This window comes from Apostichopus japonicus, chromosome 17 (genome assembly GCF_037975245.1).
Source record: "Apostichopus japonicus isolate 1M-3 chromosome 17, ASM3797524v1, whole genome shotgun sequence".
Classification (NCBI taxonomy): Eukaryota; Metazoa; Echinodermata; class Holothuroidea; order Aspidochirotida; family Stichopodidae; genus Apostichopus; species Apostichopus japonicus.
The window spans coordinates 29366120-29393885 of record NC_092577.1 but is presented as its reverse complement, the minus strand read 5'-3'; the positions used below and the strand labels follow the sequence as shown (position 1 = coordinate 29393885).

The 27766-nt window shown below is 36.4% G+C and overlaps 1 protein-coding gene across 3 annotated transcripts in view; it reads right to left on the bottom strand.

Annotated features, from left to right (window-relative positions):
- LOC139985075 (oxysterol-binding protein-related protein 1-like) overlaps positions 1-27766 on the bottom strand; it is a 66981-nt gene that overhangs the window by 20767 nt on the left and 18448 nt on the right. For all 3 annotated transcript variants that reach the window (XM_071999270.1, XM_071999271.1, XM_071999272.1), the window contains 4 exons: positions 23999-24100; positions 22851-22982; positions 21773-21893; positions 19021-19127 (listed from right to left, as the gene is read on the bottom strand). In XM_071999270.1, the coding sequence (XP_071855371.1) occupies positions 19021-19127; positions 21773-21893; positions 22851-22982; positions 23999-24100 (462 nt within the window). The remainder of the gene's footprint in view (positions 1-19020; positions 19128-21772; positions 21894-22850; positions 22983-23998; positions 24101-27766) is intronic.

The following is a 27766-nucleotide window of genomic DNA, read 5'->3' as shown; positions in this document are numbered from 1 at the left end:
TCATTGCCTACAGAAAATACCAGTCGCTACTTAATTTTAGCTAGAGTTTTACTTCAGTAAAAGAGTTCCTTTTCATGAAATTGACCTTGTTTTAAACAAAGTTCATGTTGATTGTTGCTCATGCATGCTATCAGTTTTAAACTGAACCTGGCCTGATGGACTTTTTATGGGATTGTTTTCTTCTAAGGCTTTTATTAGTCATTTCCTGCTACCTTTCTTTCAAAACTGTTCAATGTTGACAAACCTTTCTGTAGCCCAAATTTAATTGTATAGTGAACCAAGCATGTGACTACAAATTCCAAGCAGGTCACATCACTTTCTATTATGGTAAGGGTGTACTTTTTGGCAAGGACCCAAATGACTGTATGGTACCTCAAACTTGTGAAGCATTTGTGATGATCCAAGCATACCATCTGGGCTAACAAACATGGACTACACATGTATATATGCTACCTGTCCTACGAACAATTGCACACTAAATGTAGTGTGTAAAGTGTATATACTTTGTAAAGTCGCAATATCGTTAAGATCTACATTATCTAATGACTGTAAAACCTTGCCGTACAAATATACAGTGTGGATTCTACGTGGAACATGCAGTACTAATTATAAATGTTAGTACTATGAATGAATACATTATTTAAGAAAACAATTCTCAAACATATTCTGTTGACTAGTTTGATAAGTTTAAACAGTCCCAAACTGATTTGGGGTTGAGTATTTAAGCTTACCTGTCTCTACTCAATGCATGCACTTTTCCAACCATCCACTCTTTTAAAAAAAAAAATACAACACTATAGTACAAGATATGATCCAAAGGATCTGACCAAACTACAACCCAAAGAAACCGCTGTTTTCCAAACAATCCTGACACAAATTCGTGCAATAAAATACAATCCTAGAATGCAATTTTTTGTTGTTAAACAAAAAGCAATCATTGGGTATAAAAGTTTTGACAAAGTACAATCCTAAAGACAATCCTAAGGAAAACACTACTGTTCACAATCCAAGGGTGCAATTGTTTTTACAAATATCCTCAATTTTTTTTTTATGATTTTTTTTTATAGACTGTAGTCTATACCAACCATGTCTCACACACAGTGGTATCAAAGCCAGCCATGTATACAATAACTCTTAAATCTTCCTTTTGAACGCTGACAAAAAGTGGCCATCACTAACACTGCTTACAATCCAACCGAGATGTGAAAATTCACACAAGTTTTGCATAAGAACACACTACCTCAAAACCTTCAAAACACTCACTCACTCACACACATGAAACTCTCTCTCTCCCAAGCTGAATTAGCCTGGAAAGTTTGATGACCTTTTACCAACATAACTGTACTATTGCATAGGTTTTTTTACTTTCTTGTGAAAGCTGATGATATTGGGCCACCTTCTTTCTACTGGTAATGTATCTCAAGCAGAGTGATTTAATTACAGAACCAAGTTTCAGTGACTTGCATTTCAGTAATATCACCGTAGTGTTAGTGAGGGAGTACTGTACCACCAGCAGTAGTTGAATGCATACATGTAGTTTACAAACTGTGTAAATCAATTACTGGAGTGAAAGTACTATACCAGACAGTTTATTATTATGTTTACAGTACAGTATATAATATAGACATGTAGAACATGTGGTATTGAACAAATTCACTTGCATTACTTAACTCCAGATCAGTTAAATGATGAACAGAATGTCATAAACTGATAGAGGAAGGGGTGGGGGTTCAGAAAGGGTTAGGGTAGGGATGTAAAGCATTGGGGCAGCTGATTATTGCTAATGCTAATTACTTTTTTTTTTCTTCTGTAATATGGTTCATAGACAGACAATTTAACTTGAAAGATATTGTTTAACATTTAATCACAGATGAACTGGTACTGTAGGGATTTATTAAATGATGACTTTGTAAAGGATAAAGGATAGGCTTTGTAATTACCAGACAGCTGATTATTAGTACATGTGACATGGGTTTCAAGCACAAATATAACCGAACAGAAAAGAATGGAAGTGTCTAGATCCCTTACAAATCAGTAGGATTAAGACTTTGAGTAGATCAAGGGGCGATGGGAAGGAGAGGAGAGGCGGAAAAAAGGTACCTACTTCCGAAATGAGTATTGCAAATAAAAGAAATATTGCACCTATCATACAATGAGAGTGTTATATCTTCTAGGATTCAATGACACTACATCTTTTGGGAGTTGAATTCTCAAACCTCTAATCCTCTATGGGTCATGACACTATTTTATCATTACAGTAAAATCACAACACTTTCTTTTTAAATTCTTACTTTAATTTTTAATTTTTTTATTTAAATAAAAAATAAGTTTGAATTTCATTTAAGTTTAATTTTTTTTTTTAATTAAAATTTATCAAATTAAAATTACTTTTAAATTGAATGGGCAACTTTCTTAACATCTATCATTCAGCTATGTACAGTATACTTAGCCAAGTTCTGCAACGCTTTCACACCAAATGGATCATCAAACTTATAAATACTGTACATATTAAAGCACTGGGTCCTAAGCTATTAAAATTATTAACCAATTAAATAATTTATACAGTTAAGTTAAATTATTTGCACATAAACTTGTTGGCAAAAAAAAGACATTACCATACACACAGAACAATAAACTAATGAGGGGGTGGACACCGTGGACAAGCATGATGGGCTCAGGTGAGATACGGTACATGTCAGTTTATTAATGAAATAAAGCTAGGTTACTTTAAGCAAAACCTCAGCATAAAAGTCTGTTTACAACAACCTCTCAAATGGCCATAAAGAGCTGAATGTAGTTGAAACTTGTAGTTGCTTGCTATTTTATCAATAATGAGCAGCTCCTGGACTGAAATCACTGCATGATAGCACATGTATATTCTTCCACTTTACCCAGGTACGCACTCCACAGTTATGTACAGCAGATCTGCCCACTGGCAGGCTGCTAAACCAGGCACAATGAGATACAGGGAATTTGAGGGGTTCCATCAATACTGCTATCAAATTTCAGCTATGGCAAGAGGACTTTTGTCAGGGAATGTTAAAAAGTTGTGATTTTGATCAATATTCGACGCATGTTTAGGGATTTCACCCGCAGAAGAAACAAAGTGGTTCATAATACAGTTTGAAAGCACTAAACAAATAGATAAAATTATACTGCAATTTTTTTCTCTCAAGTAGTTCTTTGCTCTCACTTTCATATTATTTGACAGCCAATACATCATGATTAAGTACAGAGATATAATAAAAAAAATATTGACATCATCAAATGTGTAACATAGATGGCAAATAACAAAACTGGTTATTCCTTAGTTTCAATTTCTACAAAACCTATAAAGTTTCCTGCTTGTGAAGATGAAAGCTTTACCATGCATAATATAATCATTTATCTAGGAAGTCCTACTAGATGAAAAGTGGCAATTGCTTTTGACAAAGGATGACTTCGGCAGAATTTTAGTCCTGATAAGTTATAATGCAAGAAAATTGAAAATTTGGAGTGCTGGTAAACACAACCCCACCAACCCCCCCCCTCTAGGATGACTTTCAACACCATTTGTCCTTGACAAATCTGTAACGCCCTCGTAAACACGTTATCTAAGCCATACTGTGATAACAATTTCGTTTGCCCATTTAATTTTTGTGTTGCATCTGTGGAATTGACCTAATGGTCTTAGGATTATACAATATATAGCCTAATCACTTTTCATGATAAACCATTTAAAGGGTCAATTTGCAAACAAAATATTGGCAAGTGTTATAGAAGTCCTATCTGGAATGATAGCAGTAGCTTTCAACGGCCTACAACATTCCACAATTTATTTTGTGCCGTCAATCCTTTAAACAAAAGGAAATGGTTCCGTGTCTTCCGACACTAGTAAACGTATTGCAACTGAATATGCATGTAAGGTTGCCTTTAATACTTGAGATCTATACAGTTGTAACGAAGGGGACAAATTCAGAAAGAAATCCAGGAAATGCAGGCCAACTATCACTGTCATGTGATTTGAAGTTCCTATTTCAAATTACCCGGTGAAATTCAACTTCAGTATCCATTGCATAGGCTAATTTATTGAATATGTTTTGTTCTTGCACAGTAGATTTCAAGGCTATGAACTTCTGTCTCTTATAAAATACTACATGATTTCTATGTTCAAAAACTGCTGTACTGTACATTTATACATACATCTTTACACATGCGTACAAGTCTAGCAAATTGGCTATTTTGTATAGCATTTTGTGATGCGATGCTGGATAAACTTTCCCCTGCAATCACACCCTCTTTACAATCAGTGCAAGAAAAGAGGTCCATACACTCATAAATTCTGCGAATTCAAACGTGAGAATTCACACAATTTTTGAACGTTTACATTGTTGCTGAGGGTTTTGAATTAATAATAACAATCTATTCAATAAGCTTCCAAGTATACAATTTGTCATATTATGCAGAAAGGATAGTGTGTACTTGGTACTCAAGACTAAAGTATTTGGAATTCCATTGTTTATAAGCTGACTGAAGCAGAACAAATTAAGGTGTATTTTACATATAGTTGCTGAGATTGTACAGTTTAATATCCTGAGGTCACTGAGCTGTAACATCAAGGAGTTTAATGAGCATTAAATACTGTACAGTATCAAAGTCAACACAGCTTTCAGAATATGTCAATAGTGTCAGAATTGAACATGTAAATTTACTGTTTAAAAATTACAACGACTACTGTAAATAACTGCATATGGACTAGCCAAGGGTAAACTTTTAATGGTCGTACGAGATGACCAATATCAAATCCGAAACGACAAAATCAGTTTTGTAGGATGTTTGATGGAAGTCAAGTGGTTTAAGTCAAATTCAAATGGCAGTGTAACTAAATATCTCCAAACAGTTAAACGATTAATTGGTATCACCCTAAAAGTTGGTGTTCTATTGTGAACCAAACCTACACACATCTCTCTTACAGTCAGGGGTCGAATTACTTTTTCAATTTCGGGTGCTATTCCCTACAAACAAAAAGCCCCCGTAAATTATATTTCGAGTGCTACTTTATGAATTTCGGGTGCCATTTTATATTGGTTACTAATCACTCTCTAACTATTGCTAATGACATGATTGTCTGTCGAGGGTATTATGATATATTATGTCATAAATATGCATGCATAGTGTATCCATGCTTGTTTTAAGCATAAGAAAAAAACAATACTAATAGTATATGACATGCTCAAGTTAATAAGATGTCACTTCATGACTGCTTCATGATAGGTTCTTTTATCTTTGACTGGCTCTTCCATGTATCTGTTGGAGTACAATATGCATTATTTTCAGAAGAACATCAAATGGGCTATTTGGAAACATTTCAATAGCCTATCTTGAAAAAAGTTGAGACTAGGCTCTGAATTTGCCTATGCTACAGTGTGTTAGGCTAGCAAATTACAACACCAAAAAGATAAAAAATTATATAATAAAAACACTTTCGATAATTTGAAAAATGCGTATAGGCTAGGTTGTGATTTTGCCTATGCTACAATGTGCTAGGCTAGCAAATTACAACACCAACAAAAAATTTAAAAATATATAATTAATACATTGGGTAAGTTTCATTAATTTGAAAAATGTGTATAGGCTAGGCTGTGAATTTGCCTATGCTACATTTTGTTAGGCTAGCGAATAATGGCACCAATGTCGTAGCTTAGGCTATTAGTCTTACAAAAATCAAAATGAACAAATTTTGGTCACAGGCCAAACGTAAGACTCTGAATTTGCCCATGCTAAGAATCATGTGTCAAGCTACCGGTAATGCAACATTTTATTCAGAGCAAAGCAACTTTAATTGGGTTAGGCCTAGCCTACACATTTATTTACAAGTATTTTCATTCCGATTTTTGTTTCACCCTCGCCAGTCCTCTCCAGTCGGAAACGATGGCTGAAAGAATCCCACGATTTTACCCCCTTCCTCTGTAATCACGGCGAAAGATTATACTCCATAATACACGTGTGTACAGTGTAAGTAGGCCTAGGCCTAAGTTTGTTTACAGGGCCATCAACGAACGATTGACAACTTTGAATTGTGATGTCTGGCTGAATATTTGGCAGCAGCTCGTTATCGCCATTCGGCCACTCTGGAAACACGTGTTTCCCACTGAACGTTACCGGAGTTCAGTGCCGTGGTGTTTATCATCGGTAAGCTGTGTACGGTATTTAATCCACGAAAGTTTGTCTTCATTGCACTGCTGTGTATGTACGTAGTAACGATCGTGATATTTTGTTGCTTGAATTAAAATACTTGCGTGACTTGAAAATACGGTAATGAAACAATGAAAATCGCTCTGATGCTGATATTTTGGACCAAAAAGTGGCTAGGGAGACTATTTCATGAGAATAATTTTGGGATGTTGCTCATCTGACTTTTGGTGGGAATTTACAGGGGCGATTTTCTTCAGTTTTTCATTTTTTTTCCCGCCCTCGTCAATACAATTTTGCAGGCTCTTTGGAACTTTCGGGGGCGAAATCGCACTCCGCCCCCGTGTTTTTCGAGCCCTGCTTACAGTGTACATAATGGTCTTTACTATTTTGCAGCGATTTTTGGGGGACAACCATCATCACTGTTTGGACAACCAACGGTACTTTAAGGCCAGTTTGTCAGAGGGGACAACCAGTAAAAACCTTACTAATTTGCCCTGTAGCCTACACATTTATAGAGAAATCATCCGAGAAATGCCAACATATGCCCTTACTATAACACAAATCCAAGGCACACATCCTATCAGAGTATTGTAGGCAGGTCTACATACATCAGGTTAATACAATACAATAGATGTAGGTTCACTTTTATGCATCTAATGGCACATGTTACCAGAGATACTGTGGAAATTCAGAATTTGAAATGCAATAAAACTTGTTTTCTTTTCAATGTGCATACGAATAGCCAGAATTATTTTGAGTGTAAAGTCTGCACAGTTTTGAATGAAGGAAAAATAAAATGCTCATCTTTTTATTACAAGACCAGTTAACCATGCAGCCTTACCGATTGTAGAAATAAATTATGGTTATGTTCTATGGATTATTTGAAGCCAAAAATACTTACAATGAAACATTTCCTACAGTACACTATTTCCTTTTCATAGTACTGACTGTAATTTTCATCACAAAACAAAGGAGAGAATACTGTACTTTAGGCAAGTGTCAAAATCTTTTACACTTTCAATTCATTGTTTGACTAATGAAAATTGCAAATGACATCACTATGGGGATTTGGTATGAAATCAAATGAAATGAAATAAAGTATGAAGATCAAGTCAATAAGTTATTTTAACTTTTCATTGATAATGTAACTGACCAACTTATCTTTATTAACTTAATAAATGATTAACTTAATAGGGTTAAGTACAGCGCGGCGAGACTTTATTGTAAGTTGCGCTATATAAGAACTGTTAATTATTACTAATTATTATTATTATTATAGATGCTCAATGCTGCCATCTGCTGCATACTTTGACAAGATTTTATGTCAACTACACTTTTATCTCCGATTAAAAAAGAAGTTAACAAAAAGGCCCCCTGAATATTCAATAAAACATTGCAATGTTCCTGAATATTCAATAAAATATTGTAGTGTCCTGTATAAAGATCAGTGATTTCAAAATGTCCTGAAACCAAACATCAAACCGGTAGATATGAATTAATCTCATGCCATTGCCATTTACAGTGGGGATATAAGCAATAAACATCTGAAATATCCTGGGTTGCATTAAAGAGCTTTGTCAGCAGTCTTTTCTTTAACTGTATTAAGTTGCTACTTGATTAATAATGGCACAGAATAGTCAGACTTTTCTATTTCTGTTGTTTAGAAGTTACAGTTTCTAATACTTTTTCCTTATAGGACAAACATACCTGCACAGGTTACTAGGCTTTGGAAATGAAATACTTTATGATGAGGTTGTGAAAGTGGATATAGCTTAATTAAACTCAACCCAAGGGTTCTACTACATGCCTGGTTCTGATTACCTACAGTACAACACAATTCGATAGGTGAAAGGGTGAGGGAAAGTTTGGGTATGGCCAACAGCATTGTTACGAAAGCAGGATTCTGCGTTCGGGACGCTATGTTTTAGCCAAGGACGCAAAATCTTCACATTGCTTGTGTCCCGGCGGACGATGCAACCTTGTTTGTTAGAGAACAACCCCAAGTAAATACATATCTTTCTTTCTTCTTTTCAAAAAAACCACAACTTCTTTTGAAAAAAAAAAAAAATTCTTCCCACCCTTCTATGATTGAATTTTTTTAAAAACATTAAAATCATAACAATAAACCGCAAGGTACAGGGTTAACAAAATTTCCATTTGCAAGATTTTCATGCTAAAAATAGTCAATGATGCTTGTCCAAATTTTGAGGATTTGATTGGCTAATAGCCCCTTACCTATTGTCTGCAGACATTCTTGTAGATCTGTAGAGCTCAATGAACACAAAGTATGCAGCTACTTGTAATGTACCTTGTACTATACTTTCCCATATGTAGATATAGCAAAGTTTGTGGTATAGGTACAAAAATATCATGTTAGGCCTTGTTGTCACATACAATACTGTAGGTGGGTTTCAACAACATGTGCTTAAGTGGTGAAGATGTGCTTGAATTGTTTGAGACTATCATGTGATATATGAATCTTTTTTTGAGTTGAGACAATCTATGAATTTTGTGGGAAGCTCACATCTCTGATACTGAAAAGGATTTTCCATCTCAAAGCATGTTTGCTCTCCATATTGAGAGTTACTAAACATGTAAAATTTGCATTGATACGGCAGTAGTTTCATTCTTTCATTTTGAGGTCCCATTGACCACGTACTTCAGTCAATGTGTTTGGTGCAACTTTGGTGTGTACACTACTGTACTTCATGCATTGTCAAAAGTAGCATTTGAAGTTTGATTTTTTTTTTAAACGACATTGCTTCAAAAGTTTATTTAAATTGGCCTACTCTAATTTTTCGTGGAGCTGGTTGTTTGCAAACATGGGTCAGGTTTTGAGGATTTGCTCATGTGTAGTTGAAATTCCCAAGTTCGAAAAGGCCTACGTACATGCAATATGCAGTAGTGAACTGTTTGGATTTTTCAAAGGGATTTTTAAGGAGTTGGAATGCTGCAAGGTCAAAGCATAGAGCTACTACAGAGTTGGCAAGTAGGAAGTACAAGGGCGGATGAAAGAGGGTGGTGAAAATAGTTAAAAGGGCAGAGGTGACACAAAGAGGGGAATGGGCCACCCCTGTTAAACAGGGAAGCTAGGGCACTGGGCTATCTGCTCTATATATTGTACTGAACATTCACACAGTATAAGCAGTGATACTATCGCATTTTTACAAGTACACTAGGATAGTAGGTCACACAATAAACACAACTGGTGTTTGATAAGGGATGCAAACTTTTTTTACAGGACACAATCTTTTTGGGGAACTAGCACTCCTGGAGCCCAAACTTTTTTTTTCTCTAGTAAGATTACTGGGCCAATTCAGTAGAAGTCCTGTTCTTGGTCAAATGCCTGCACAATTTCACTTCAAAGAAAGCTTCAATACATCTTGTATATAAATATTGTGTGCTAATTATGTCAGTCAACAGTTCTTTGTTTAATGCACCTTAAAAAAAGAGACAAGTGCCATAGCCTAGTTAGGATTTCAATGAAGACTCTTCTAAAGAGGATGAGTAAGGCCAGATAAGATTTTTCAAGTTATCCTACGGCTAAGTAAACCTACCTTAAGTAGGCAGTAATATCACAAGGCTAATATTCACATCAAGCAGTATGAAGTACATAGTAACTGGGTGGATTCCATAAACATTTAAAAAAAAATTGTGACCTTTTATTTAAAAATCTCAACAAATCAGGATGAAATATACATGTATTTATCATAATGCAAATAGGCCTTAAGTTTAGATCCTTCACTAACGTTCCTAAAATTCATGTTTAATTCCAGCCAGGTTAGCCTAAAACACAAAAAATACAGCTTTCTAGTTAACAAATATTTAAGACAATGGAACTATTTTGCTAATTAGTGATCATGACTAAATATATCCCTTAAGTTTAACTTAAGTTTTAACAAGCTGTAGGTTTAGTATAGCTTATTATCAGTTGTTTTTCCCTTTTAGCCTAATTTAAACATTAGGTTTGGCCTACTAAGAACCAAGATTTTCATTAAATTTCCCTACATGTTACCAAGACCAGTGCAACATCTTTTCTTTACTTTGTGTGTGTGGCAACGGCAGCCTTGGCCACCAATGAATGTAGGCCTACATTTTTCCTGATTCACAAACGAATTGATACTTTCCAACATGGGGGACCTGTGGAACTGAGTCAGCCATGTTTGGCTATGTTGTGTTGCTTTGTATTAGACCTAAATTAGCGCATAGCCACTAACATTTTAAAACTTTACAAGACTATAGTATAGGCCTCGGCGTAACTTAGGCCTCAACTTACAAGTTATTGATTAATACTTACTAGGTCACTGTTGCGTAAGTTAGGCTAGTGTCCAAATAATGAAAAGTTGAATTGTATCAAAGATGGAAGGAAAGGTCCGAAGTATTGATGCATGATTTGTCACTCACGAAAACCTTAATTGTACTTAATTTTTCTAGTTACTCGGCACAAAATCGAATATTTACGTTACAACACTACACGATAGTACTACCCTATCACAGCAGTCCGCTACATACTGTACATAGTTCAAATGCATAAAGTCGTCTGCAAACTGGCTTTCCTAGCAACACACGTAAGGCGTATAGTACACGTATTCAATCGCGACTAGTTCGGGTCTAAAAACTCATCATCTCTTGATAAAGAATAAAACAGAATACTTACAATTAATAAAAGGCGATCAAGAGTCTCTTTCTTTTTAAAAGTTAGTCGAAATAAAGCTATCACTTATGGAAAGCTTCTAAAGTGTTTCAGTATTTTTCGGCACACCTTTCAAACTTACGATTGAATCCACGAAGCAGAATGGTACTATACTGTAGGTGTGTACATAAACATCGCAAACGTAGTTTCCCGGTGAGCTGTCTGGTCGGTATACTACAGTACGTTTCACCTTTGACCTCGCAAAGGAAACTCGCGCGATGTGTTTACACAGTAAACAAACTTTACTAAGGAGTACGGTATCACAACTAACATAAGGGCTAGGCGATCCCTCGCTTTGAAGTTGGCTGCTGTTTTACTGCAAATTTTTAACCATTTCTGCTCCTTCAACCATATTCTAGCATAGATTGGCGAACGACCTGATCAGCTGCTCCAACAACCTGTTAATTTTGTTTGACCAGGCAGTTGGAATTAATTAGGGCACTTTCAGCATCTCAATATGTATGCATAATTAACTGCTAAGATATTAGAAATTGATATCAATTAATTACGTACCGGTGGCGTGATTTCAAGGGCCAACCACTTGTAATCAACTTGATAACAATCGATTCTTTGTCTGTCTAATCAAAAGGCTCAGTAGTCTAAGGTACATAGGTCACGTAAGTTCCAATACCAGAATGATACAGATGTGTGTTTCGTCCTTGGAGGCAAGTTTTCTCACAGGAAAATTGTGTGTCTGCAGAACAATACCTAACTCATTTCTGTGGGACTTATTAAGAATAATTAAACTCTTAAACTTCATTTTATTTTCAAAGTAATAATTAACCTGTGTTAGAAGTGCAATCAATCATAATCATTTGCATAATTTCTGAGGGTGTTATCAATATTTGGTTCCAATTCCAATTAAACTCTCCCTTCTGCAATTTTCTATATTATTTAGCACTTATACAATGATGGCGATTACCATGGATATCAGTATTTAATTAACTTCGGGGATATATCATTAACTGAGATGACATCAGAATATCAATCAAAAATGTTTGTCACATCATCAAAACACATACTTCACTTGACCCAGTGACTGGCTAGGGATGACTCTAAGTGAACGTAATCAGGTGACTGGCATGGTTCAGCGTTTGGGAGGACGTAAAAGGCGAGAAAATACCCCAGTTTCTGGCAGGGTTCAGAGCTAGGGAGGACTTCAAGGAAAGAATGTAATCTAGCAGGGTTCTGAGTTTGTAGAGGACTTAAAGGGGAAGAAGATACCCCAGTATCTGGCAGGGTCTAGGGAGGACTTCAAGGGAAAGAATGTATTCGGTGCTTGGCAGGGTTCAGAGTGTTGAGAGGTTGTAAAAGGGGAATAAAATATCCCAGTATCTGCCAGAGTTCAGAGTTAGGGAGGACTTCAAGGAAAGAATATAATCTGGCATGGTTCGGAGTTTGTAGAGGACTTAAAAGGGGAAGAAAATACCCCAGTATCTGGCAAGGTTCAGATCTAGGGAGGAATTAAAGGGAAAGAATGTAATCAGGTGCTTGGCTGGGTTCAGAGTTTGGGGAGGACTTAAGGGGAACAAAAAATAAAAAACAGTATCTGGCAGGGTTTATGACAATTAGGGACGATTTAAAGGCAAGGGAACATAACCCAGTGACTGCTAATTTAGAGCTTAGGAGGACTCCAAATGAAGGGAGTTACATAACCCAGCGACTGGCACCTAGGGAGGGCTTAAATAAAAAAGAACATAGTCTGGTGGCTGGCAGGTTTCAGAGTTGGGAGGGGGGGGGGGGGAATGAAGGGGCTTGGGAGGAATTAAAGGGGAAGTTCATGCACCCAATGACCGGGTTGGCTTCAGTTCTTGTGATGCTTTACAGGGATAAGAAACATCATCTATACTTGACAGAATTTAAAGCTTGCAGGAAAACTTCTTACATAGGCTATCTGAACATCTCAAATACCTTGGAAAAAATGTGTCATACGACATCATAATTTAATCAGGTAATGCATTCATAGATTGGCCGACCTTTTGCTGCAGGTGCAACTAGTCATAATTAGTAGTACCACTTCTGAAATAAAATTTCTTGGTTCATCTCCCTCCTTCATCCATTTCAAGAATAATAACTGTTCCTCTTCTCATAATATTATGACTTTTTTCATCCAACACTTTTGGTCACAAATACCACACTCTAAAGCAACGAATCATTGACTGAAATCTAATGCGCAATTGTGTACAGTAATGATATCTCTTTGACAAAGGTATTACTTGGATGAATTGGGTGGGAGGGAAGGGTAGGCAGAAGGTGGGGGGGGGGTGTATTACTGACCTCCAAATGAATTGGCCGATACATCACTTGAACTAAACAAACCCTTCTCTGTGCCAACATACCAGTGGAGACATTCATATGCCATTCCTATATGCTATGGGCCATACCACCACTCTATACCCATATAACATAGGGGTCATCACCAATACTCCCACGTATATACGTGGAGCACCTACCTATCCCCCATCCCCCCACCCCCTGGCCTTGTGACTTGACCAGTGTATACCACCAAACTTTCCCCCCCCCCAAAAAAAAAAAAATTGCAATGAAACTAGAAGTCTTCCCGTTTTCAAGTGATCATTAAATTTATCTCCCTGTGACATCAGAACCTTACATACTTACCTTTCGAACAACAACCTTGTCACTTACCAAAGGACATTAACCTTCAACAGTAACAGATATACATGAAAACCCCACAAAGGACAGTCCTCACAAAGGCTTTCATTGGTAAAAGGTAAGAGTAAGAGATACAAGTGAAGAGAGAATGATGAAACAAATGATAAACAAGGGAGAGCCTATACTGGATTGACTAAAACAAAAAGGAGGGGGCTATTGAAAATTAATTTGTGGAAATATTGTGTTCTATCCAGTTGTATACAATTTTTCATTTACAGTAAAGTTTTCTTCTTCACCTCCCAAATAGGTTTGTATTCAACTTTTAAAAATACCCCCCCCCCCCAAGCTCCCTCCCAACATTTTTTATTAAATATTAAAGTGTAAGTTACGATTATTTAATAGCAAATTAGATGTGAATAGCAAAAATATTTTTACCATTACATTGTACAGCCTACCTCCAAACAGCAATGATATCACAATTTAAACTAGAGAGTTAATCATTATTATGTAATAAAGATGTATTAGCTAAAGCAGCAGGTTGCATAACATAACAATGCATATTACAATTAACACAAAACTGAATCCAGGAAGTATGGTAATGTTCCATATCTGCACTATGCATGCATCGGTGACTGGTATATCAGCACACGGGATAATCACAAACCTACTACAGAGTACAGACCCAATTCTTATATTCAAGAAGGCTTAAACCCTGGTTGCTTCTTGGAAAGAGTAACATTCTCTCTCTAGCTATTACACCTGCCTTGCGAGTGTGTCAAGCTGACACTACTTAGTAGTCTGGTGAGTATTTTGCGTGGTGAAAATATGAATATAGAAAAGAACCGCTAACCGTGATGCTGCTCGACATGACAACATAGTCAACACAGTGGGGATTGCATCGACTCTTGAGTAAAATGGTTTGATTTGTATCAGGCTTGACATATACCATGATATTAATTCATCTCTGCTGTGGTGGGGGTGGAAAGAGAGTAACATGAGGTGTGACCCTTGGGGTCACACAATTGGCATACACCATGACCCCTGTAGAAGGCTTCTACCAAGACATACAACTTCATATCAGCTATGTGGTGAAGTAGATTACTGTAAAATGAGAGGGAATTGAGGAAGCTCCTTCATATCCATCACCTCCGTTGGGGGAGGGGGGTGGGGGTAAGGGAAACATGAGGATCACTGCGAGACCTGGTGAGTGTAATATATGTCAACCAAACAACACGCACCATGACTCAGGGCCCTGTTGAACTTCACAAAGTCGTTACCAAGGATAACAGAATGCTATGTACGTGTAAAAGACTAAAACTTTTTGGCAAGGTAACAAATAAGAGAAAAGCCATTGTACTTCGAACAAATGCAATGGATAATTAAAACTAGCAGAATAAGATGTTAGATATAGGAAGGAGGAAGGGGACGATAGTACTGGGTTAACGGTAGGGTGACAAGGCCGACCAATCCAAACTTTTATTTATCAAAATGAGTTGGTTCATCTTGAAGATTTCTCCTCTTGTATTTGTTCCAATTTTCTGTAGCATCATTTTTCAGGTTTATGTTTCTTATTTCTCATAAAGTACTGAAAATAACTGTTACACATTTCTGCATTTCTGTAATAGCTCCATTTCTGATTCTCAGTCGCACCACCCCTGGAAGTTAGAAGGTTGTGGGGGGGGGATGTAATTCATGTATATTTAGCTACTTTTTATTCCTTCCTTTTTTTACATTTCAGTCTTTCAAAGGATAGGAACACTAAAAGGTCATTATCTTAAGTTGAAGAAAATTTGTAGTAGATGAGATGTTTGAAAAAATTTTTTCCTTAGATTGGAATAATTTGCCTGGTTCAGTTGTCCTTTCTAAAAGTGTCAACGGTTTTAAGTATGCTTTGAATGATTACTTTTAAGATTTGCGACACGATTTGAGGGTTCTGTCTCGAGATGCTTTTGAAAGGACATCGATGAGGTTGTCATGCCCCTCCTGATTCTTGATGTCCCCCCCTGAAACTAAACTTAACATTTGTTGACTACTACGATAGTTGTAACATGTAGTCATACTTTTCAATGTATCAAAGCTCTCTAAACACTTCTATGCAACTAGAAATGCTCTTAAAACATGAAGACCTCTTAAAAACTTAAAACACAGAGACCCCTTAAAAACTGTTCTAGTTGAGACTTGTTGTTATCCTAACACGGATCTCCCTGAGAATGATAAAGGTCAGTTTCATGGTATATAACAACCCCAGGTAAATTAGTTCAAATGAGTCACTTATTGGATAGACAAATTAAACTACAACGACTGTAATACCATTATCACCATTCCACCTAATTCATCTGTGCCTGGCACAGATCAGATCTTAAATGCAATTCAAGCAAACACACTTGTGGTTTTAACCACCAATTCGATCCTGATAAGGGGGGTTCACCCAGATACCTATTTTTAGGAAGTGTAAATTTAAATAACTACCACAAAAAAACAATTTACTCTTTGTTTTACAATCCAGTCGACATAAGGCTTGTTGTTTCTCAATTCAACAGCCTGTTATCTAAAAGAAAACCATTGGAATATGTAAGTAAGCATCTGAATAGGCTCAATAGATTGAAAACAATAATTATTTATGTAAAATGTGTCTCTCAGGTGTGACACATGATTTGTCTCTGTCTGGTGAGACACATTACATGTCTGTCTGGTGAGACACATTACGTGTCTCTGTCTGGTGAGACACATTACGTGTCTCTGTCTGGTGAGACACATTACGTGTCTCTGTCTGGTGAGACAAACTATTTCAAAGTAAGAAGATTAAGAAATAGTACACTGAAGTTATAACAGTTTGCACTCACATTCTAAGAAAATATTAAAAATTGAGGTAATTAAGTGTTCCTAATTAGTACCTTAAAGAAAGATATAATGATAACCCTACTACTGAGTGTAGATAAAACTTGACAATATTGAAACTGTCCCATTTGCTAATAGGCATGCGACTAATAATATAATGATAATATTATGCAAATCAAGTTTCTGAGATGCAAAAATATTAAGAACTGAAAGGAAATATGAAACATTAGTTACATCAAGAGTTAATTAACCTTCAGTTGGTGAATAAATCTTGGAGGCCATATTGATCAACTTTTTATCTAATTTTGAGTAACGCAAGTAGGTTTGTCAACAGCTGTTTATCAAATGCAAACAGCCCCTGGAAGATAAGTAAACACACTCAACATGGTCACTGTTTAAACAATATATCGACATATTATATAAGCACAGATGACCGTACGTATGGAAGCAAACTGTGAGAAGTAAGCCTTTCATAAACTATAGTTTTCAGTAAAAAATTACACCTTAAATCTTAGTCTCAATTTAGGATAAGCAAGTCTGCCAAAGATAAAGTTTACCTATACTTTCAGAAGGCATTTCAAAAAAAATTTTCATGAATATTGTTGGTATTTAGTTTGATAGGGGCATTTGGGTAGATAGGTTTACAAGTTATAAGTTCTGCCCTTTTTCAATGAATAAGAAGCAGGAAATGAAAAATAGAGTAAGTAGCAACACAGTTAAAACAGGAAAAATCGTTTCCAGAGCAATCGCATGAATACAAACGAAACTAACTCTTCGGGGGTTACAACAAAATTGTGATGTGCAAAGAACGTTAGTTTAAGGACACTTTGGCTTATAGAGCAAAGGTCATGCTAGTCGTTATGTAATGTTGACATGTTTAATTATCTTCTCATAACTATTAGTCACCGACTGAAGAGTTAATACTGAAAGTTCTTCGTTCATCACAATTTTGTTTTGAGCCTATGAAGCAAACCCCCCCATCTCCCCTCCCTCCCCCTGCTAGCCCCAACCTATACTTATTAAAACTTCCATATTATGTGCGGCAAGACACTAAAATATCATTTAAATGAAATAGAATATTTCAATGTTACAACCAAAGAGACATATCATTTTGCATATCATTAAAAGTGACAGAAGTTTTGGATGTTGGCATTCTCTCTTGTGGTATTTAAATTTCTGGGATTTTTTTTTTCGCTTCTAGTATCTGTTGGCCGAAACTAATATATATCAAGAAAGGAGTTGGTTAATTTTGGAGATTACTCCTCTGGTATTTGTTCACAATTTCTATAGCATTTTTCAGGTTTATGGTTTTTGTTTCTCATAAAGTACTGAAAATAGAAGCCTTCAGTGTGCACAAACTAATACACATTTTTTTCCATTTGTGTAATAGCTAATTCCCCCATGTTCACTATGCAATACGAGACAAATTACTCCCTTATTATTCTCTCTGTATCGTTTATCATAAAACAGTTGTTTAGTTTATACTTGAAGATTCTCTGCTAACATCAAACTCTCTCGGTATCGTTGATTAAAAAACAGAATACTTAGTTTATTCTCAAAGATTCTCTGCTAACATGAAATTCTCTGTATCGCTTATCATAAAACAGAATATTAAGTTTATACTCGAAGATTCTCTGCTAACATCAAACTCTCTCTGTATCGCTTATCATAAAACAGAATATTTAGTTTCTACTAAAAGATTCTCTGCCATTTAAACATCAAACTATCTCTGTATCGCTTATCATAAAACAGAATATTTAGTTTCTACTCGAATATTCTCTGCCAACATAAAACTCTCTCTGTATCGTTTATAAAAAAACAGTATATTTAGTTTCTATTCGAATATTATCTGCTAACATCAAACTCTCTCTGTATGGTTTATCAAAAACAGAATATTTAGTTTATACTAAGATTCTCTGCTATCATCAAACTCTCTCAGTAAGTTTATCAAAAAAACAAAATATTTAGTTTATACTAAAAGATTCTCTGCTAACATCAAACTCTCACTGTATCGTTTATCAAAAAACAGAATATTTAGTGTATACTCAAAGATTCTCTGCTAACATCAAACTCTCTCTGTATCGTTTATCGAAACACAGAATATTTAGTTTATACTCAAATATACTCTGCTAACATCAAACTCTCTCTGTATGGTTTATCAAAAACAGAATATTTAGTTTATACTAAGATTCTCTGCTATCATCAAACTCTCTCAGTAAGTTTATCAAAAAAACAAAATATTTAGTTTATACTAAAAGATTCTCTGCTAACATCAAACTCTCACTGTATCGTTTATCAAAAAACAGAATATTTAGTTTATACTCGAAGATTCTCTGCTAACATCAAACTCTCTCTGTATCGCTTATCATAAAACAGAATATTTAGTTTATACTAAAAGATTCTCTGCCATTTAAACATCAAACTATCTCTGTATCGCTTATCATAAAACAGAATATTTAGTTTATACTCGAAGATTCTCTGCTAACATCAAACTCTCTCTGTATCGCTTATCATAAAACAGAATATTTAGTTTCTACTAAAAGATTCTCTGCCATTTAAACATCAAACTATCTCTGTATCGCTTATCATAAAACAGAATATTTAGTTTATACTAAAAGACAAAAAACAAAATATCTAGTTTATACTAAAAGATTCTCTGCTAACATCAAACTCTCTCTGTAGCCAACATGAAGGTAACTTACCTGATCATGTTTCATGATTGCATTAAGACAATCTCTAAGAGTTGAACATGATGTCTCCGAAAGGTCGAGTAATTTTTGAATTTGGTCCGACATTGATTGCGCTGTCCCTGAAAGACGAATTAAATATGCAGAATTATGCAGAATAAGCAGATTTATTGAAAGAGTTGATATATCGAGAAGAATGAGGAGGTGATAATTCCATATTCATAGTTAAAGGGATATTCTGATAACAGATCATGTGACCCTGGTTAGGTCAAGAATAAAACACACTGCTAGCATTTTGGCAAACCCTTTTCTAAATAATCTTGTACGGTAATAAACGCTTAATTTGTTTGAAAATTTCTTACTTTGGTCATCTTAAAGTTTGTACCCCAAGCAGGGGAGATTGGCAGAGCATTGAATATGATGTGGGGGGGGGTGGTGTGGGGAAGGGACAAACATCAAGGAGCAGTGGTAGAATGGGTGGGGGGTCTGCGATGTCATCATGACAAATGTTCCTCCAAGAACTTGATTCTCCTTTCTTGGTCTTGCTGTTATCTCTGAGTATTGTAATATCAAACAGTTAACATTTCATACCTATCAATGTAATCTCAATTCTGAGTGATCATGTTAAAATGGCCTCATACACTTGCTTCCCTGTTCAAGACCCATCAGAAAGATCCCTTTACTCCAATGGTAGGAGCCTGTTGTGGATTTTGGTTTTAGTGAAGTTGAGACAACTTTTGTAAATTCCAGCTGTGATGTTGGACATTGCACCATCACTTTGATTGTTTCCAGGAAAGTGTTTAGTGGTGGCTGGTATTACACTCGCATCTCGTACATGAGTTAGAAGGGGTAAGGCCAGGGTAGTGCCAGGAGTAGAGGAGGGGGCGAAGGATGATGATTGATGGTTAAAGAAGCAACAATGGGACCGGAAAATGTTTTAATTGTTTCGTATGAATGCAACACACAAATAAAGTCTACCAACAGAAGGCCAAATATCATTGTTACTCTGGCAACATTTATGCTAACACTTATCAATAATTTGTGGTGAGATGGACATCAAAATGTGTGTAATTCTTATATCATAGAGCATTATCAGGTTTAGGCCTAGCTGTAATATCCAACATATGATCTGTATGGAAGGCTAGACCCAATGACTCTGCTAAATTGCATAAGGGCTTCAAGTGATATAACAAACCACAGGAGAGTATACATCCAACCTCGACAACATAAAACAGAAAAAGAGTAAAAATGACCATAATTTTTTCCAGGAAAGCTGGGGACATGATACATTGCTGTTGACACCCCTCACCATCCCCTATGTTGACATGAAGGGAGAGTACCTACACTAGTGCTGATAGTCGACTCTTTCTTTTGTAGTCGATTAATTGCATAGCTCTTCTTGCGATTACATGTATGACCTAATCACTGTTATTTTAACATTGCAGAAATACATTCAAAACAAATCTTTCTCCATGGTGCACTGTTAACACGTTTCCTAAAATCTTCCATAGTAAATCAAAAACTTTTGAATGAATCTACTAGGCCACTACAACTACAAGCACTAATAAAAGCAAACATGCAAACAATGGTCGTTACACCTTGTAGCGGTGTGATGATCAGTATGCAAGAGTTTTCTATAGAAGGACGTTCAACATTCTAGCCTAGGCTCTAGCCTAGCGTGATAGCAGGCACATATTTTTCACATTGAAATGAAACTACACTGCAATCGACACACTCTATCAGACATCCGTTTATGTGAACCAGGCCAGTAATGAAGTAATTGTAAACATGTCTGTAGAAATGACAAATACTTTGGCAATCGTAAAAGATTAATAATTTACGAACTTGCGATTATGGTGAAATGATTAAACATCTCTAGGACTGAATGATGCACTTCAGAACAAGCATATGACTGACAAGCAATGCATGATTTTAACCGGAGCAGGTGCTTGTCGATTATTAAACACAGCACAGTGCTAGTGTAGCATTGTGAGAACCTGTATACTTATTGCGACAGTATGTGAAATCTGTCCCCAGAAATCGAGGGGCAGCCTGGTCACCTTAACTTGAAGAGGAAAAATGGTAGTCATGAATATAAGAACAATTTTTCAAATGAGGATTTACAACAATTTTTTCAAAATTTAAGGATGTTATAAGGGTGTTTGTATTTCCTGACCTTTCCTGTATTTCAGACCTCGTGGGAACAACGAGGAGCTAAAGTGATCACGACAGTCCCAAAGGGAAGTGTGACATTTAGATGGTAAATATATATATATATATATATATATATATATATATATATATTTATATACATATATGAAATTGTAATGAGTTGGAAAATCAAGAACAGTAAAAAAACTTCCAGCCTCCACCGGGATTCGAACCCAGGCCTCCCGCTCTGTACACGGACACCCTAACCACTAGGCTATGGACGCTGATTGTATGTCCAGATGTTTGAAACCAGTAAGAAAGGTCATAATTCCACTGTAGGCATTTGCCACCTGTTACAAACAATACTAGTTCTGGTTTTGGTGACATATTTTGCCTTACTCTAGAGATCAAACATGATGCTAACCAACTCGAAATCATTTGTGAATCCTTTGGCCAGATCTCAAAAGAGATATATATATATATGTATATGTATAGCTACATAGAGAACAAAAAATAGCTTGAATATTGCTCTTCACATGAAACCTGAAGATAAGAGGATGCATCAAAGTTATATCTTTCGGTTCGATGGATTTCTTTATGATTTAATAATTATTACCTTTATGTATTCCTCCGTCAATCACTCGTCTTGGTGATCCAGGTTTCTTGATTATTGTTGAAAGACTTGACCTAATATTCTTGACATGCTCCTCTAGTAAATCTTGCTGTACTCTGGCATTCTGGTTAAATAATGTAAGAAGGAGGTAGAAAAAAAAGATATATTTATTCCAACCAGACTCAGTAATAAGGGCTTACACATGGCAATAGACATCAATATCAATTTCAAATGGCATTGTCATCCTCTGTATGCAATACACAACAATAGTGTAGCCTGCAATCACTTCAAGAAGATGCTTGCAAGATGACAAAAAAAACTCATAGATATTTCATCATATAATAGGCTATAGCCAAAGGGTAGTGGCCCAGATTAAGCTTTGAAAATTATGGTAGTCCAGGCTGGACTCAACGGAAGGTAGTCCATGCTGTACTCAACGGATGGTAGTATGCTGGGCTCAACGGAAGGTAGTATACTGGGCTCAACGGATGGTAGTCCAATCTGGGCAGTAATAAAAATTAAACTCAGAAGTTAGTCCCAGCAGTAGCCCACACAGGACTCAAAGGACGGTAGCACAGGCTGCAATCATTGGATGGTATCCCATGAGGAATTAAATTACCGTAGACCAGGGTTGGTTCAAAAGATGGTAGCCAAGGCTGCACTGAACAGATATCCCAGGCTGGGCACAAAGGATGATATCCCAGGCTGGGCACAAAGGATGAAAGCCCAGGTTGGGCACAAAGGATGATAGCCCAGGCTGGGCACAAAGGATGATAGCCCAGGTTGGGCACAAAGGATGATAGCCCAGGCTGGGCACAAAGGATGAAAGCCCAGGCTGGGCACAAAGGATGATAGCACAGTCTGGGCACAAAGGATGATACCCCAGGCTGGGCACGAAGGATGAAATCCCAGGCTGGGCACTTAGGATGATAGCCCAGGCTTGGCACAAAGGATGACATCCCAGGTTGAACCCACAGAGTACACTGCTGGTATTTTCTATATAACTGTGCAATAGCCGCCTTCTTATAACAAACTCACTTGAAAAGTACCTTTTATAACAACTCAAAATGTATATTATTACTTTAATTTTCTCTTCCAGGTTTGTGAGAGAGATTTCATCGCTACCTCCATCTGTTGCCAGTTCAAGAAGCGGCAATCCTGACTGCTGTGACCCGCTGAAGCTGGAATGATCTTGAAATACTTTCACCCATTTCTGTATAGTAAAGAACGAAAAGAAAAGAAAAATCAACAAATCTTTAATATGAGAACTATTTGTTTGCTTTTACTTTGAATCCATTACCAAATAATGGGATTTAACTTGTGAGCTGGTTTAAAAGCACGATTCACCTCTCACCATAACAGAACGTTGATCACATTTCATGCAATGTCCAGTGCAGAGATCCTGTGTTCAATATATCAATCCCTTTGAAATCAATTTAGTCTTAAATGACATCGTGTGTTACCACAACAGTCGGTGTGCACACCTAAGTCTCGATATGTGTGAATCAGCAATGAAAAACACGAGTTGATTCTACTGTCATGACAGGTACAAGCTACATTTAATAATAGGAAACAATGTTGCAATTTGAATCCAGGTTTTGACAGTGAGAACTTTAAGTATGTTTGCCTGACGTTTCCATCCTAGCAGGATCTTCTTCAGAGGCTAAATGACAAGAGGCAATCTGAAGATCCTGCTAGGATCGAAACGTCAGGCCAACTTACTTTTACACATTCTCCTACACAGGCTCTCTAGTGGATAAGCAGTTTGCTAACAGTTTTATTTTATTTTTATAGTGAGAACTTTACACAGTGTTCATTCATACTTAGTAAAGATTCCTAAATCCTATTGGTCCATTCAGGTCAGCTGACCGTGGTTAATCCTGTGAGTTACGCACGGTAAAATTACGGGGCATCACTTTCTTTGGTTATATGTAACCAAAAATGTTTTGTTTTATGATTTTTCCCCCACACAAATGGTAGTGTATGAATGAACAGGGTTAATCAACGGTCTAGCGTGCGTTACTCACATGATAAATGCACTCCGGGTGTTAATGCTATCGCTGGATGCACTCGGGCTCCGCCCCCGTGCATCGCTTGCATTATCCCCCGATCGTGCATTAATCCTGTGAGTAACGCACGCTAGACCATTGATTAACCCCTTATTCATGCATAAGCATTGGATTTTGGACTCTGACGAAATGAGTCGACACAGTGGTTTAAATTTCTTACGTCTCTGGATATCTGCAGAGCGTTGTCTGTGTCAACTTTCCACACTTGACTATATCCATCTGGATAATGGACCGTAAACGCCAGCATCTTGCTTGATGAGGCCTGAAGATGAAAAAAGAAAAGAAGCAGATTAAGAAAAGAATATTGTGAGATCTTAGAGTCACTGTGATGCTGCAAAAATAACTTTCTTCGTAAAAAGACGTACGTACTGCTGGCTAGCCCACCCTGGTTGCAAACTATACAAAATCATGAATGTACACATAAATGTGTCTGATTAGATGGTCACACACGACTCTACAAAGAGTGAAGATAGCAGCAATATGAATGGAGACTAGAAGAAAGTATTATCAATCTCGACTATTTACTGATGAACAACGGTTAAATTCCATTCAGTCGAGTAACTTTTCAAACCGAGATTTCTATCAACGCATTAAAAGTCTAGTTACGAATGACTTGAGAAAGTTATCGATAATTAGAAATGATAATGTTGCAAACAGCATCTTTTTGTCCTTCAAGGGACGAGACCAAGCTGTGTAATGATGTAATTTAAAACTCTTAGCAAGAAAAACATTACAACGCAGAGAAAAAACCTCCACATGACGACAGAAATCCAATCAATTGATTTCATAGTTTACTAACGGATGCTTATCTGTTAGACTTGAATTACTTAGGATTAATTAAACACTTACAATAACAAACCTACTGAGATGTCCGTTGATACTTTTTTAAGAAAAAGTCTCCCAGGAAAGAACCTGGGCACGAAAACGAGCATGATGTAGGCTGAATATATTACCAAGATGCATCCTTTGCATTCTGTCTCCAGAATATATCACCCACAACCATGTAGTGTACAAGCTGAATGTGTAACATAAGTTGCTTCCTTAGCAATTTGTCTTTAGACCATACCATCATAATTCATACCGTCTGCCCCAACCGAAGCCCTATCAACTTTGAGCAATTGCAATGAAAAGCAAGAAGCGATGTACTTTCTCTTGGCAAACTAGGACACTCCCCCCCACATTTTCAAATCTCAATGACCAATCAGAAATAGCCAATCATGAATAGTCATTATTCAACCTAAAGCTGCTGATCAGATAGAAAACTTGTATGGATATGTCAGGGAAGATTAAATCCAACAACTAAAATAAGAAAAAACTGTTGTTCAATAAGTTAGAATGCTAAATTAAAACATGCCAAAATTTTTCTCTCTGTCCATTACGAAGCTTTCTCACAGGATATTAGGAAGGTGCTATTTGAGTTTATTAATGAAGATTTGATAGCTCAACATGTGCAACCTTGTCCGAGCATTTTCAAAGCATTTTTCCAGCATTTCCAGGATAACGGTGATTCACCTTTATAGCAGCCTTTTGAGTCTGGTCAACTCAAAAGTAATAATTTAGCAATGAACTGGTCAAGCATTGACATACTCCAGACTTTTGAACAATTATTGAGCAACGAATGAATTTGATTCAATCCACAACATTTTGTCTCCAGGACATTCTTCATATCTGCACTATTATAGAACATGCGAAAAGGGACACATCCAGGGGTTGGCATATAACAGGCAATCCAAAGAGATCACCTACAAATGAATATTCAACAACAGAAGAAAAGTTTAAAGTTTCCATTCTTTCTTCTATTTACTGGAAATGAAATTTTGACTTGTCATTAAGTATATGGTTATGGAATTCAATAAAGGATCAAAACATTTACAAAGATCTGCTCTAATTCTTGGCAGTTTAGGTCTCAAGTCTATCCAAATATTCATAGCCAGTAATATTGTCAAAGGTTTCAGTCTTGGCTATGGCAGTAACTTAGTTCTAAGCACAAAGAAATTTGCTTTAATGTAAATGATCCCTCGCTCAGTAAAAATGTTTTAAACAGTTCAGTAATTTGTAAGTATCTCTGATCTTTCTTCTTTTCTTTCAAAAAATATTGGTTTGTATACCTGACCATCAATTTGAGGAATAACTTTTTTTGCTTAAAAATTATGCTTAAAATTTAGCAAATTTGTCAAATCATTTCAGGTACACAGATGCTATGTTGAGCAATTGAACAAATCCAGGAGTTTTCATATAACAGGCAATCCAAAGAGACCACCTACAAATGAATATTCAACATGAATGTACACAAAAATACATCAAACAGCTGGGACAATTTTGATAAGTTAATAGTACTTTCATGTTGCACTGCAAAGCATTCTTAATGAACAGTTTTGTTACAGTTATCTAATATGAAATAATAGGCAATCCTAAGAGATGACCTGTAAATGAATATTCAACATGAATGCTGCAAACAAAAGCAAACAGCTGGGACAACTTTGATATGTTTAGTACTTTCATGTTGCACTGCAAAGCATTCTTAATGAACAGTTTTGTTACAGTTATCTATAGGAAATAATAGGCAATCCAAAGAGACCTCATAGAAATGAATATTCAACATGAATGCTTCACACAAAAACAAACAGCTGGGACAACTTTGATATGTTTAGTACTTTCATGTTGCACTGCAAAGCACTCTTAATGAACAGTTTTGTTACAGTTATCAGATAGGAAATAACAGGCAATCCAAAGAGATCACCTACAAATGAATATTCAACATGAATGCACAAAAAACCATGAAACATCAAACAGCTGGGATAATTTTGATATGTTTAGCACTCTCATGTCACGCTTCAACGCACTCTTATTTAAAAGGTTTCTATTACAGTTATCTAATATTAATTAACAGGCAATCCAAAGAGATTACCTAGAAATGAATATTCCACATCATTGCACAAAAACACCATCAAAACAGGACAATTTTGATATGTTTATTACTCTCATTTGAACAGTTTCTATTACAGTTATCTAATAGGAACAGGATATTTCTTACTACAAATGCTTTGAAGCATGGCATGAAAGCACAGTCTGTTAAAAAATTAAAAAACTGTCCGAACTGGGTGCAAAGAACAACAGGCATCGACTGAGATGATCAACCGTAGCAAGCAACACAGAGATGTAACTGCAAGTGTAAGATGTCACGCTTATGAGAAGCTGGTTTAAAAATATGACAGGCAATCCAAACAGTTGAAACTATTTATGAATATTCATGAGTACAGCAAGCACACAAAGAAGTGACATTATTTTTAGCAAGAAACTATGATTACTTGCTGTTTAAATATGAATAAATTTACCCCAAAAAGGTGGTATTTTGGACAGAAAAATTTTACACCGGCTGGCAGATTGTGTAGATTCATTTCGCTGGATCCCACATACAGCTTGTTTCCATTCAGGAATAGCGCCAACTTAACGTTATCCTGTCACCATCTGCTTTGACTCTAGTTCTATCTACTGGAAGAATCTGAACATGGAAACACTGGTCACTAGCCTACCACTAAACACGAGCTGCAGTCCGAGGAGACTGCTAATGAATATTCACTTGACAGAATATATGTGCTACGTTTAAAGGGTGTGAAGACTCGTGCACAAAGAAACATCTAATGCCGGTAATCTGACCTAGTTTCGAATGAGGTGTAACAGAAGTCTTAGACACCACCATCGATCCCAGAAAATACACACACAGCTTGCTACCTTCTGTAATTAGACGCTAGTGTACAGTTAAGTCAGTACATACAGCTGCGGTCAATACCCACAGCACAGTGTACAAACGATACAGCGATGGACATCTCAGGTCCAGCTAAAGATAACAAGGTATCATGTTTCATTACTGTCTGCATTTTGTAGCGAAAAGCAGAAAACTTCACTTGCAAGCAACGGAAAGTTAACA